The sequence below is a fragment of the Fringilla coelebs genome (assembly GCF_963513975.1).
Source record: "Fringilla coelebs genome assembly, chromosome: 3".
In the NCBI taxonomy this organism is placed as follows: Eukaryota; Metazoa; Chordata; class Aves; order Passeriformes; family Fringillidae; genus Fringilla; species Fringilla coelebs.
The window spans coordinates 44,693,891-44,706,531 of record NC_140030.1 but is presented as its reverse complement, the minus strand read 5'-3'; the positions used below and the strand labels follow the sequence as shown (position 1 = coordinate 44,706,531).

The 12,641-nt window shown below is 43.2% G+C and overlaps 1 protein-coding gene across 1 annotated transcript; it reads right to left on the bottom strand.

Annotated features, from left to right (window-relative positions):
- Positions 1-8,053: 8,053 nt before the first annotated feature.
- MTRES1 (mitochondrial transcription rescue factor 1) lies at positions 8,054-12,430 on the bottom strand. The gene is made up of 4 exons (XM_084201942.1): positions 12,337-12,430; positions 10,413-10,845; positions 9,513-9,585; positions 8,054-8,507 (listed from the first exon to the last, which is right to left on the bottom strand). The coding sequence occupies exons 2-4, from the start codon at positions 10,835-10,837 to the stop codon at positions 8,331-8,333; spliced, it is 675 nt and encodes a 224-aa protein (XP_084058068.1). The 5' UTR covers positions 10,838-10,845; positions 12,337-12,430; the 3' UTR covers positions 8,054-8,330.
- Between the last annotated feature and the right edge of the window lie 211 nt (positions 12,431-12,641).

Here is a 12,641-nt window from a genome sequence, read left to right as displayed (position 1 = left end):
TACAAAACAGCACATAAAATGGAGGTGACGTATACATCAGTTTATTGCCTGTTAAATGTATTCAGGTGACAGAATCAACGACACATGTGTTGGCAAATGAGAAGAATCTTTACTTGAAATCACTTAGTTACGCTGATGCAGTACAGCCAACAGTGTTTCATGTTCTAAGAAATGTTTGTGATGTTTAAAATTATCTTCAAAATGCATATAATTTCTTTCTAGGTACATTTTTAAAATTCTGTCATTCGTCTCTTTTCAGTTAGTGTTTGATGTTTTGGTTGTAGCAGCGAGAAACAGAATTGTGTGCTCAATGCTTTACAAAGGCATACCAGGTTAGTTTTGTGCTGGAAGAGGCTAAGATGAATTCTACACCCCCGAGAAGCCCAGAAAATAATGTACAGGTTTTGTTTATAATTTATTTTCATTCAGATTTCATTTTGCTGATAAAAGCAATGTGGAACAGCTGGAAAATTCAATGTCTTAAGCTTGCCTTGAGGACAGGGCATAAATTGACAAGTGCTCTTACTTACAAAAGTACATTTTAGTTGATTGCACTTAAAATTTATGGAAGAACAAATGTGGCAGGTTTTTCTGAGTAAATGAAACAAACTCCATCACTGTCGTTGCAAACATTTCTTTACTGTCTTGGTTTGACTTCCTTATTTTTTTCCATTATTACTGCAAGTCAGCACCAATGAAGTTACAGATTTTTCCTCAGAAACATTTTGAAAGTATATTTTTTAATGTGCTTGAAGTTGATAAAAATTAGTAGATGAAGTTATGGTTTAGTTTCCTCTTATTTCTCTCTCTAAGAAAGGCAGAACAAACAAGAAATATGCATTTGTCTTCATCCTTTCCTGCCTACTTTTTTTTGTTGTAGTAAATGTTAAGACAGATAAATTTCTAGTAGTAATAGTGCTTTCAAATCCTTATTTTGCCCTCAAATTCATTCATCAAAACTTCTCTCTGGTAGTAATAGTCTTAATTTTTTATAGAAGTGTCTCGCAGAATATATAATACCTGTGTTTGTCAGAGCTCACATAAATCCTGTTCTGAGAGGTCATCTCTCCTGCAGCAGAGTGCCAGCTGAAGGAGCTGCCCTGGCTTTGCCAGTTCCAGTGCTGGAAGCAGATGACTCCTAATAAAATCAAACCTCCATCACATTCACATTTTCCTTGTACCTCATCTGACTGGCAGGAGATTACCCCTTACACTGTATTATTTTTACCCACCATATTCCTTTTCATTTTTGTAATTTTCTGGATGCTGTTATTTCTAGCTAATGGCCATGAAAGCCTGTTACATAAGCAGACCACTTGCTTTCTCCATTTCCTGGTTTGTTCCATCATAGAACTGTGGTCCCCACTGAGCATTTTTCTTTGATTAACAATTCAGAAGGAAGAACTTTGATTCCCATGGGAAAGGAAGAACTCTAATAGAAGAGAAATAAAGCTGTTCTTTTCCCACTTCTCCCCTTTCTTACCCACACCCCAAGATGAAATTGAATAGAGCAATTTTTAGCTATGGTTTCCTTAATTTCTGTTTTAAAATTTAGTGAAACTGACTTACCAGTCATAAAATGGGTGAAATTGTTACATGTCCAACCACACTAAAATTGATGTTCATAGATGGAAAGAAATTATTACTGGACATTGGAGGAAGATCATCTGATTAGTATCTATACACAGAACACACACACACACAAGTGTCAAGTAATCACTCCCAATTTCCTTCACAAATTTCATTATAGCAAAGCAGCTGTTTGTCCTTGTTTCCAGAGGCATTTGAAGTCTTGTGTGTTAGAGGTCACTTCTCTGGAAGGCAAAATATTCCTTTAATTCCTTTCAGGAATGTCCCACTTTGGTTAGCTCATATGGTGGTGTGTTAGTGAGTTCTACAAATGTTTCCTGTGAGAAGAAAATCCTAAGGTAACTGTCAGCAGTGGGAATGAGTCACTTGATAGGATTGCATCCTACATTTGAAATCTGAGCCCTCGCATAAAACCAGGACTTTGGTATTATGTCATGTAATGTTGTCCCTTGTCTCTTGCTCCCTATCTCTCCTTGTTCCAAGAGTTCGAACAAAAGAAGGTCTCCCTCCCTGTAGTGCTTGTCAGTATGCAGAAGCACTGGAAACCAATGCATTTTAGCTTTCAGCCATGCTCAGATGTGCATGGCTCACATGCATCCCTTTACATTCCTTTCCCTTTCATGCCGAGCCCTGTAATTTGGTAGGCACTCAAGGCAGACTGTCCTATTCTGACATGCCATTACAGGAAAAAAGCAACCAACCCCAAGAAACAAAACAACAAAAAAACCAAACCAACCAACCAACAAAACCCCAAACCCAACTCCCCATCAGAAACACTTGGGTGCTTTTCTGTTCTAAGAAAAAAATAATTGCTTATTATTTGTGGCCAGAGGGGTTGGGGAATACACCCTGCCTCTCTGCTGTAGGCAGCAGAACTGGGAACCTATTCAGGAGTGCCAGTACATGCCTGCTTTAGTTGACCAGGCTCCCTTCTGCCAGATGCAAGTCCAGCGCCTGTGGGAGCAATTCCACTGTTCCTTCACAGGGCTCTCTATCCCATGCCCTGCTCATCATGCAGGCTGGCCCACATGCAGCAGATTCTGCAGCTGTGTAGCACTGCTCCTGCAGCGAGACACACAAAGCTGCCAGGTAATGCTGCAGGCTGTGCCAGGGACAGCAGGGTCCTCCATCCCATTGACACCCACAGTCTGACAGTGCCTGCCTCTTACAGGACCAGGCAAAGTCATCTCATTGGTCTGTGCAAGGGCAGGCAGGCTGCACATTCCAGGTCCATGCCTTGACATCCAACATGAAGGCGGGTTTGCCTGTGATTAATGCAGAGGTGGCTTGGACAGCACAGTCATCTGGGCAGCCTCCTGTGAACTTATCAGTCACTTTTCAAGGTGTCCAAGCCTCCCCTTTCTACCTCTCAGCAATATATTCAAGAAGAAGCCCTTTCATATAGTTCCTCTACCACACAGAGTGGTTAATCCCCAGATCACTTTCTGTGTGCTCTACATGCCCCCCAGCAAAAACTGTGGAAGTGACATGCCTGTTCATACACCTCCCAGAACACATTCTGACTCTTTAGGGTCACACTTTTAGCTCACATGATATTTAAAGGCTGCAGAAACAAGTGGAACCTGCTTAGCAGTGTCTGACCCCAATAAAAAGGTCTGATCAATAGAGGAGCTTATCCAGGACAGATCAATGTAGCCAAGCAGAACAGCTACTCACCTTCCTGCTGTCATAGTTTTCCTCTGAGATCACCCTGCCTTGTGACTGAAGCTTTCTATTTTGAAGCACATGGGTACAGTTCCCTCTCCAACCATTTCAATCCTGAAACCACAGAGGGCTGTCTCACGCATCACAGGACTCCTTAGGAAGTCTGCCTTTCTTTTCCTTAGCTCATACCACTGGTGGATTAACACTTAAAACTTATGAAAGCCTGTTTCTCCCTTCTGGTGTCAGTGAGAGCCCAGTTTTGGTGGCAGTCATAGAATCACTGAATGATTTGAGCTGGACAGGACCTCTAAAATAATCTAGTTCCAACTCCCTGCCATGGGCAGGGACAGCTTCCACCAGACCAGGTTGCTTAAAACCCTATGCAACTGGCCTTGAAAACTACCAGGAATGGGGGATAATTGGATAACTTGTTTCAATATCTCACCACCTTCAATATTAAAAAAAAAATAAGTTCCCTATCCAATGTAAATCTATCCTCTTTCAGTTTAAAATCAGTGGCCCTTGTCCTGTCACTACAGGCTCTAGTGAAAAATGTGTCATCATTAGGAATAGGCTAGGTCTTGATTGCTTGTGCTCTTGTCTACTTTAGTTTCCAAAAGGCTTTTCCAGAAGTCAAAAATGTAACTTTTTGGCATAATTACTGTATTTATATTCTGTTCAATTCAAGTTACCTTGCTAAGTGCTGCTTGTTATGTTAGTGGCTCTCAGGGATGCAACTGCCCTGCTCATCTTGCATATCAGGAAGGTGTTGACTTTTTGTTGTTGCTACTGTTTTAATCCTGCACAGAACAGACCCTTTCAGAAAGTTAATTTCTTCACATCCGTACCTTAGCTATTCCCAAGTCCCAGAGCATTCCTGGCATTTTTTGAGAGGGGTCTTCCTCTGGTCCTGCATGCTCTGGTGTAAGCTACTACTGCTGGAGGTGACAGGCAGAATGTGCATGCTGACAAGCATTTGACAGGTTGCTGACCAGCAGCTGCAGCTCACTGACATATTACAACACACCTCTCTCCTTGTTTTTCTCAGCACCCCTGGCAGTCACTTAGAATAGCAAGAATAAGTGGAATTGGGGAACAGAGGATGCATCTCATTTATTTCCATTGCAGCTGGTGCAGGTTCCAACAGAGTGGGGACAGCAATGCCCACAATGAAAGTACAGTCTGCTGTCTTCCTCTGGGTGCTCTGGAGAGTCCCTTCAGTTCTGCAGAGTAAGGATCACCAAAATCCCCTAGGAAAGCTTTCCAGAATCATGTCCTCTTAAGAACAATTTTTTTTGAAAGGTCACGATGCCTGTAAATTAATAGCTAGACATGTATCTGCATCTTTAAACATCTACACAATCAGGTTAAAAAAAATAAACCAAGCAAAACAAAATGAAAAACCAAAACCCAACCAAAACCAAAACAGAAAGCAAACAAAAAACCCCAAACAAACAAACCGAACCAAATCAAAAACAAAACCAAAACCAACAAAACAAAACCAAAACAGCACACATTTTAGCTATGCCTGAAGAAAGCAAGAAATTATTTTAAATCCTTCGTTCAGCAGCCACCACTTTGAGGCTATGGAAAGGTACACCCTGCTTAAACTCAGCTGTTGAGTAGCTGTTGCCATGAAAGAAAAAGTGTCCTGGATTATGCTCCTGCTGCCTCTTCAGGGCTATCTTTGTTCTTCTGTGCTCTCCAGACTAGGCTGGGAGCAGACAATACTGGATGAACTGTAGCTACCTGCTCCTACTGGCCAGCTTTCCTGCAGACACGCACCTGTGTATGGCTGTCTAAACACATAAAAACAATAAAAATCTGTGTACTTCACAGTTCTTTCAATAAGTAGGGTTGGAGGAAGACATTTAATGTCACCAGTGCAAGTGGTAATTCCTGAGATGCCTGTCCTAAGTGACAGTATTTTCCTGAATTAATACAGACGTGAGCTTCTCACCCCAGTATGGTCTGACCTTTACTCAGCTCCTTACAATGTCTAAGTATTAAATATCCACTTAAATGCCACAATGAAATTGATACATGACAATCTGAGATTTCATCTTCCTCTGCATGGTTAGTTAAACAGTAAAAATCAGCAGTACTACACAGAGCTGCTCACTGATCTGTGTTCTCCATGAGAGCAGAGTATCACTGCCATACCTTACTCATAACTTCCTGACACACCTGGTGAGAAGACTGGTCAGGCCTGGCTGAACAGAGAGCTCTGGCCGGAGCTCAGGAAAAAAAGGAATGTTTATGATCTCCAGAAGAAGTGGTAGGCAACTCAGGAGGACTACAGGGACGTTCTGAGGTTATGCTGAGAGAAAAGTGGAAGAAACTGGAACTTAATCTGGCTACTGTCATAAAATACATTAAAAAATGTTTCTATAAATACACTAGTAACAAAAGGCTGGCTAAGAAGAATCTTTTATTGGATCATTTATTGGATGGGTGTGGGTGGAAATGTACTGACAAAGAAGGTTGAGGTACTTAATGCCTTCTTTGTTTCAGTCTCTAATAGTAAGAACAGTTGTTCTGCAGGTACTCAGACCCCTGAGCTGGACAACAGGGAGAAGAATGTAGCCCACATAATCCAAGGGGAAATGGTCAGTGACAGTGCTGTACCATTCAAACACAAGTCTATGGTGCTGAATGGCATCCACTCAGCTGTATTCAGGGAGCTGGTGGAAGAGCTCACGGAGCCACCTTCTATCATTTACCCACAGTCCTGCCTCACCATGGAGGCTCCAGGTCACTGGAGGTCAGCCAGTGTGATGCCCTTTTACAAGAAGGGCTGGGAGGAGGAGCTGGGAAACGACAGACTGATCAGCCTGACCTCAGTGCTGGGGAAGGTCCTGGAGCAGACAATCTAGACTGCATCGTATGGCATGACCAGCACAACCAGGGGATTGGGACCAGCCATCACGGCTTTGTGACATGGTGTGGATACTTTAAAAAAAAAAAAAAAAAAAAAAGTAAAAATCCATCAAAAATCAATCTTCACCATAGTGAAAGCCATCAAAAGGCATGGCATGCCATCAAGTGCAGGGACATGGACCAAAGCTTGCCTGATTGATCTCCATTGAAATCGCAAGATTTCATTTCCCTTCCCAAAAGGAAATGCTATTTCCTTTCCGGAAGGGAAAGGAAATCTTGTGAACCTGGAAAGAAAGACTTTCAAACAGTCTGGAAACCAGATATGATCAAATGAAATGCAATTTAAAGAACCAAAAAACCCAGAAAATCAGGAATTTTAGTGACTACAAGAAAGTGGTCTGCAAAAAAATGAGGTGCAGTGCAAAGGACCAAAACATGCCAAAAGTAACCTCTCAGATGTTGCAAAAGCGGGGGGAAAAAATCAAGGAGGAAGACACAACTTTAAGGGGAAGATATGAGGGACATGGCCTGGATACTTAAAAAAAAAATCAAAAATCAATCTTGGCCAAAGTGAATCCTATCAAAAGGCAGGGGATACCATCAAATGCAGGGACATGGACCAAAGCTGGCCAAAACTGATCCATTCAAATACCAGAAAGAGAAAAGAAGGACTTACAAACACTCCGAAAAGGTGAAATGCTGAAAAGAAATGCAATTGAAGGAAAATAAAAAAAAAAAAAAAAAGGGGAGATTTAATGACTACAAGAAAGTGGTCTGCAAAAAAATGAGGTGCAGTGCAAAGGACCAAAACATGCCAAAATTAACCTCTCAGGTGTTGCAAAAGCAGGGGAAAAAATCAAGGAGGAAAACACAACTTTGAGGGGAAGATATGAGAAGCATGGCCTGGATACTTAAAAAAAAAAAAAATCTTGGCCTAAGTGAAAGCCATCAAAAGGCATGGCATGCCATCAAGTGCAGGGACATGGACCAAAGCCTGCCCAATTGATCCACATTGAAATCGCAAGATTTCGTTTCCCTTCCCGAAAGGAAATAGCATTTCCTTTCGGGAAGGGAAACAAAATCTTGCGAACCTGAAAAGAAAGACTTAAAAACAGTCTGGAAAGGAGATATAAGGAAGGTCCTGCTTGACCAGCCTGATCTCCATCTGTGATAAACCAACCTCCTTAATGAATGAAGGAAAGGCTGTGGATGTTGTCTACTTGGACTTTAGTAAAGCTTCTGATATTTTCCACAGCATCCTTCTTGAGACACTGGCTGCTTATGGCTTGGACAGATGCATCATTCACTGGGTAAAACCCTGTCTGGATGGCTGGGCCCAGAGAGTGATGGGGAATGGGGATGGTCTCTTCTCCCAGACAACAAGTGACTTGACAAGAGGAAAGAGCCTCAAGTTGCACCAGGTGAGTTTTAGACTGGATATCACGAAAGACTTCTTCGCTGGCAGGGTTGTCAAGCATTGAAACAGGCTGCCCAAGGAAGTGATGGAGTCACCATCCCTGGAGGTGTATAAATGGTGGGTAAATGTGGCACTTAGAGACAAGATTTAATAATGGGCTTGGCAGTGCTGGGTTAATAGTTGGACTAAATGATCTTGTCTCTTCAACATAAACTATTCTGATTCTATGATTCTCTGTCACCATGAAGTTTTCCTGCTTAGAAATATGTCACTGCAATCAGTATCCTGCTGTATTCTTGGTATAGCAGCAGCATATGTAAGCATGGAGTTGGTACTGTTAACCTTTAATTAAGATTAAATAATGAAAAAGGAACTTTACGTAATTGAAGGCTTTCGTCCTACTTCATGAATACAGAGATAAAACAAAGAAAGCCATTTTGCTTGATGTGAAGTCAGCTTTAATGTAACCTTTCTGATTAACAAAATTAGATGGCAATTAAATAGTGATCAAATCAGTCTTTATTGATTCATTATTTTATAAGAAACTTCCTGGAAATCTAAGTGTTGGATCTTTTAACTTACAGTACCACAAGACAAAGCTACCAGCAAAAAGTGACAGGCTTTATTGCATGATTATTGATGTATGCAGCAGAGCGAGATAACATTCCGACACAAGCCCTTAAAAAAGGGTACTGTAATTTTGTTCAACCAAAATTCATATTTAACAAAAAAATATGTTTTTCTGCAAAAATCTTATGCTGCCACATGCAACTCCTTGTTACTTAAGTACATCCTGTTTGGGCACTTTTAAATTTTTCCAACGCCTCAAAATAACTTTGTATTTTTCACTTTCAGTTTTGTCAGATAATTTTTTTAAGACTACCCGCATAACTACAGCAGTTCCTGTTTCTTTATCTTCACCTATTATGAGATCCAGTGTGTCACCAAGTTTCACCTGGAAACAGAAAGAGAAGATGAGTGATTATAAACATTCCCTGGGAAAATCGCCACCATTTTCCTTTCTTTCCACTTAATATTCTTATCTCACAGGAGAGGAGGAAGGCAGCCAATACCAGACCCTCCAGTGATGAACTTCTAGGAAAGCCATGGCAATATGCAATTACATGTCTCATGACCTCCCCTGCCAAGATCTTCACGCTCCGTGTTATACAACCAACACCCAACTCTATGGAAAAGGTTTCATGTATGTCTTTATTTCCTGTTGACACAGACACAAAGCAGCTAAGCGTGAAGTGCTTCCTCCTGCCTTTAAAACGGTTTAAAGTGTTTCAAAGAACAGAGTGCTCAGCAAAGGTCACAGAAGCAGCTCCTCTCAAAGGTCACAGAAGCAGTACACATCTCATAAACCAGCCTTAACTCTATGGGATCAGGAATCAAAACTTCTCATCATATTGCCCTTTGATGACAGTAGCCACCACGGAGGATCAGCCTCACATAAAGAAAGGGTTAGTAGAAATACGTGTCTGGTGACTCTTCTGGCTCTCTCCTAACTGTGGTCCTGTGTGCTCTATTACAGGTACAACAACCTCCTCTCAGCTACCCTAGTTTCAATCCCTTTCTATCATCAAACTTCCTCTTTTTTTTTAATCATGTGCCTGCTTCACCAATATCCCAGATTTAATCATTCCTACTCCATCAACCTTGCATGGTGATATCATCACTTCCTTCAGCAACTTAAAATGTTCTGTCCTTGCTGCCTTCTCCTGACTTTCAGACTTAGATTTGACTCTCCAACCACACAAGTTTCCTGTCTGCCTTAGGGAATAAAGTTTTACCCAGGGAAACCATGGTCACACCATCCCCCCCTTCCCCCCAGATGGAAGTGGTGTTAGCAATGCTGTGCATTCAGCTTTGCAGAGTGATCTAGAGGGAGAAGATCATGCCTTAGATATTTTCTTGTACTATATTTAAAAAAAAATTAAATTTAAAAAAGTCTTACAGTTCTACTTTTCTTCCATAGTTTTTCTCCATTCAGCCTGAGTTCATTATTGTAGAATGCATCTTCTATTTTACTGAAGAAAAACAAAGTTTTATTGCAGTTACAGTGTGCAGCAAACAAAATGCAATTGTTTCTTTGCAGAAACACAACACCACCATTCATAGGCAAGGCACATTTCTACACCTCTAATTTGTGTGTAAGGGACACCTTCACTTAAGGTCAGGACAGACTTGAACTGGAAGTAAAGAAAAGGGCTTTCACAAATAGTAAATGAAATAATAGCATATAGTTGCTCTGTGCCAGAAAAGCTGTTTCTAGACATCTCTCTCCTGAATATCCAATAAATAATATCCCCTTTCCTGCACCAGCCAATTTAATAATTTGTTAGTGATCAAGTTATACTAATATTTTCTTCCAACAACATAGTGATATCAGACTTCTGCAGGTTGCATTAGATCAAACACTGTGATACATATATAGACTGCACATTTACCTGGTGGACCTGTGAAGCTTATACTTACCAGCCCCTATTTTGCCATTCATTAAATAGTGCATTATTTTACTCCCTCAATCTCAAATTTGACCTTTTCGTATTACACAGTACAGTATTTTGCATTTCCTTAATTTTAAATAAATAGGAAGTGATGACAAAATTCCTCCTCAGCAATCTTAGAAATATTGCAGAAATGGAAAAGCAAAATCAGGCTGTTTCAAGGGAGGTAGGGTGAAATAAACAGGAACATCCATACATCCAAAACATATAGGGAGTCAAAAAAGCTACACCAAAAAAAGAAACCAACCCACAAATACTGAGTAATTCCAGCAATAAAAACTTATTAAAAGTCAGATTTTAGATGCATGACATCTTTCTCGGTAGCAAGTTGTTTCTTCTATACTTACTTTCTTGCCATGTCTAGACCAGCTTTCAAGATCACATCATATCGAAGAGACTGCACTACTTTTTCAAGATCCTTGTAATCCTTTACTACATTGGGGTCATTTTCAAATTCATCTTCCAAATTACTTTCATCTTCATCCTCTTCTTCCTCCTCTTCTTGTACGCTTTGTCTGCTCCTTTTAGAGCTTTTGTTGCTTTTGTTCCGCAGAGAAAGTACTGAGATATACTCTGGAAAGAGTCTTAGTGCACTGAGTCTGACTGGGGAAAAACTGAAACATCTTCTGTAGTTTACTGTGCTTGCTTGACAGCTACAGAATAAGCTTCTCCTCCAATTGGGATACAGTTTATTTGAGGGAAATTTCTCCCACAGTCCGAACCAGGCATTTAGATTTCTGAAAGTGCTGATGGGGAGTCTGAAGCCAGTCATAGCATAAACTAAAATAAAACAAACATTCATATGTAAAAATGAGCAACTACTTTGATGGATTGTAAAGATTTCCCCACATATGGCATACAAAAGGATGAGTAGCCAGTTCCCCATACAGTGATGCATCACCTGAAAGCACAAGGCTTTAGGTGGCTTTATGATCCGAAGTTCTCACACACTGGCCAACACTACAAAGAGCTAAGACACAAGATGAGAAACAAATGCAGAAAAGCCCAGCAGAATACTCTGTTTGTAATTCCTTTTCTGGTGTTCAACATTAACTGTGCAAGCACATTTATGGCGCTTCCCTCCCTACATCTGAAATGCAATTCACAAAATACAGAGTAACGCCGCTATCTGTGTCATTAAAAGCACAGGGAGATCTCTATTTATCATGAGTCATTGTCAATACAAGCAAGTTGCTGAACACTGCAAGCAAGCAAATCCAGAAAAGCTGAAAGCTGCTTAACCTCCACTTCTGCTAGGAAGGACCATAACACTCCTGCGTGGCAAAACGCTGCACAACGTCCCCCCCTGTTTCTCCAGATGGGAACTAGCGCCGCGGTAGTGCTCAGCAGAAATAACACGGTTCTATGGACCGCAACAGGCGTGACACCAGGAATGACACTGGCAACAGCCATTCCTCATATGAAAGCTCCCCGGTGCTGCTGCTCCTCTCTCTGCCTGGGACAAGTAGGTGGAAACACCCCCAAAACACCCCAGATGCCTTTCAACGCTCTCAGAAGCTGGTTTACAGCCCCTACTAGCTGGGTGCTGCTGGCTCTTACTGTGATCTCATATCCATGGAAACACGTGTTTCCTTTCGAGATTAGAGTCTGGTTACCCCGCACCCAAGTGACCCCTGCCGAAATATTAAAGGACGCGGTATTTGTGGCTGAGAAAAAAGCCCTGATCAATGAGAGCAATAACTCCCCAAATAAAAATAACCACACCTCCCCTGGCTTTTTTCTTGTATCTAAATACGTGAACTTAAAATATATGGCAAATAGTCTGAATTGTAGGACGGTAGAGACTGCAGAAGACACAGGCCTCTCTCAGCTCGGGGGCAAATTCCAACAGTTATTTGGAAATGCAAGAACGTGCAAACAAATATTATTGCAAATATTATTTGCAGAAAGCGCAAACAAATATTATTGCTTCCTTTTAGCGCTCGACCTTAGTTTGTTCCGCGCAGGCCGGCGGGTACAGGCGGGCCAGGAGGGCGGTGAGCCCGCCCGGGCAGCAGGCGCGCCCTCTCCGCCCCGCTGGAACCCCGGGCGGGCAGAGCCTGGCCCGGCACCCCCTGACCCGCCGGCGGGGCGCTCGGTGGCGGCGGGACCGGGCGGCCCCGCCTTCCCTGGCGGCTGCCCCGGGAGGCCGCAGGGGCCCGGCCGCCGCCCCGCCGCCGCCGGCCCCCGTCGCGACCCGGCCCCGCCACCGCGGAGGCTCGGCGCGCCCGGCCCGGCCCGGCGGAGGGCGGCCCGCGGGCGCGGCGTTACCTGGAGCCGGGGCGCCTCGGCCCGGGCCGCGCTGCCGTCCCCGCGCCGCCGCTCGCCCGCCGGAGGCGGAGCCGGAGCCGCCGCAGCCCCGGCTCGGCGCCCTCTGCCGGGGCCGAGGCTCGGCGGACCCGCTCGGCGCCCCGGGGCGGGACGGGCAGGGCGGGCGGCGCGGGGGCCGCTCCTTCTCCGCCCCGTGCCCGCCGCTCTGCGAACCGAGGCGCCTCTCCCGGAATCACGGACGGGCAGGGTTGGAAGGCGCCACAGCGGCCATCTGAGCCAATGTCCCAGCTCAAGCAGGGTCATTC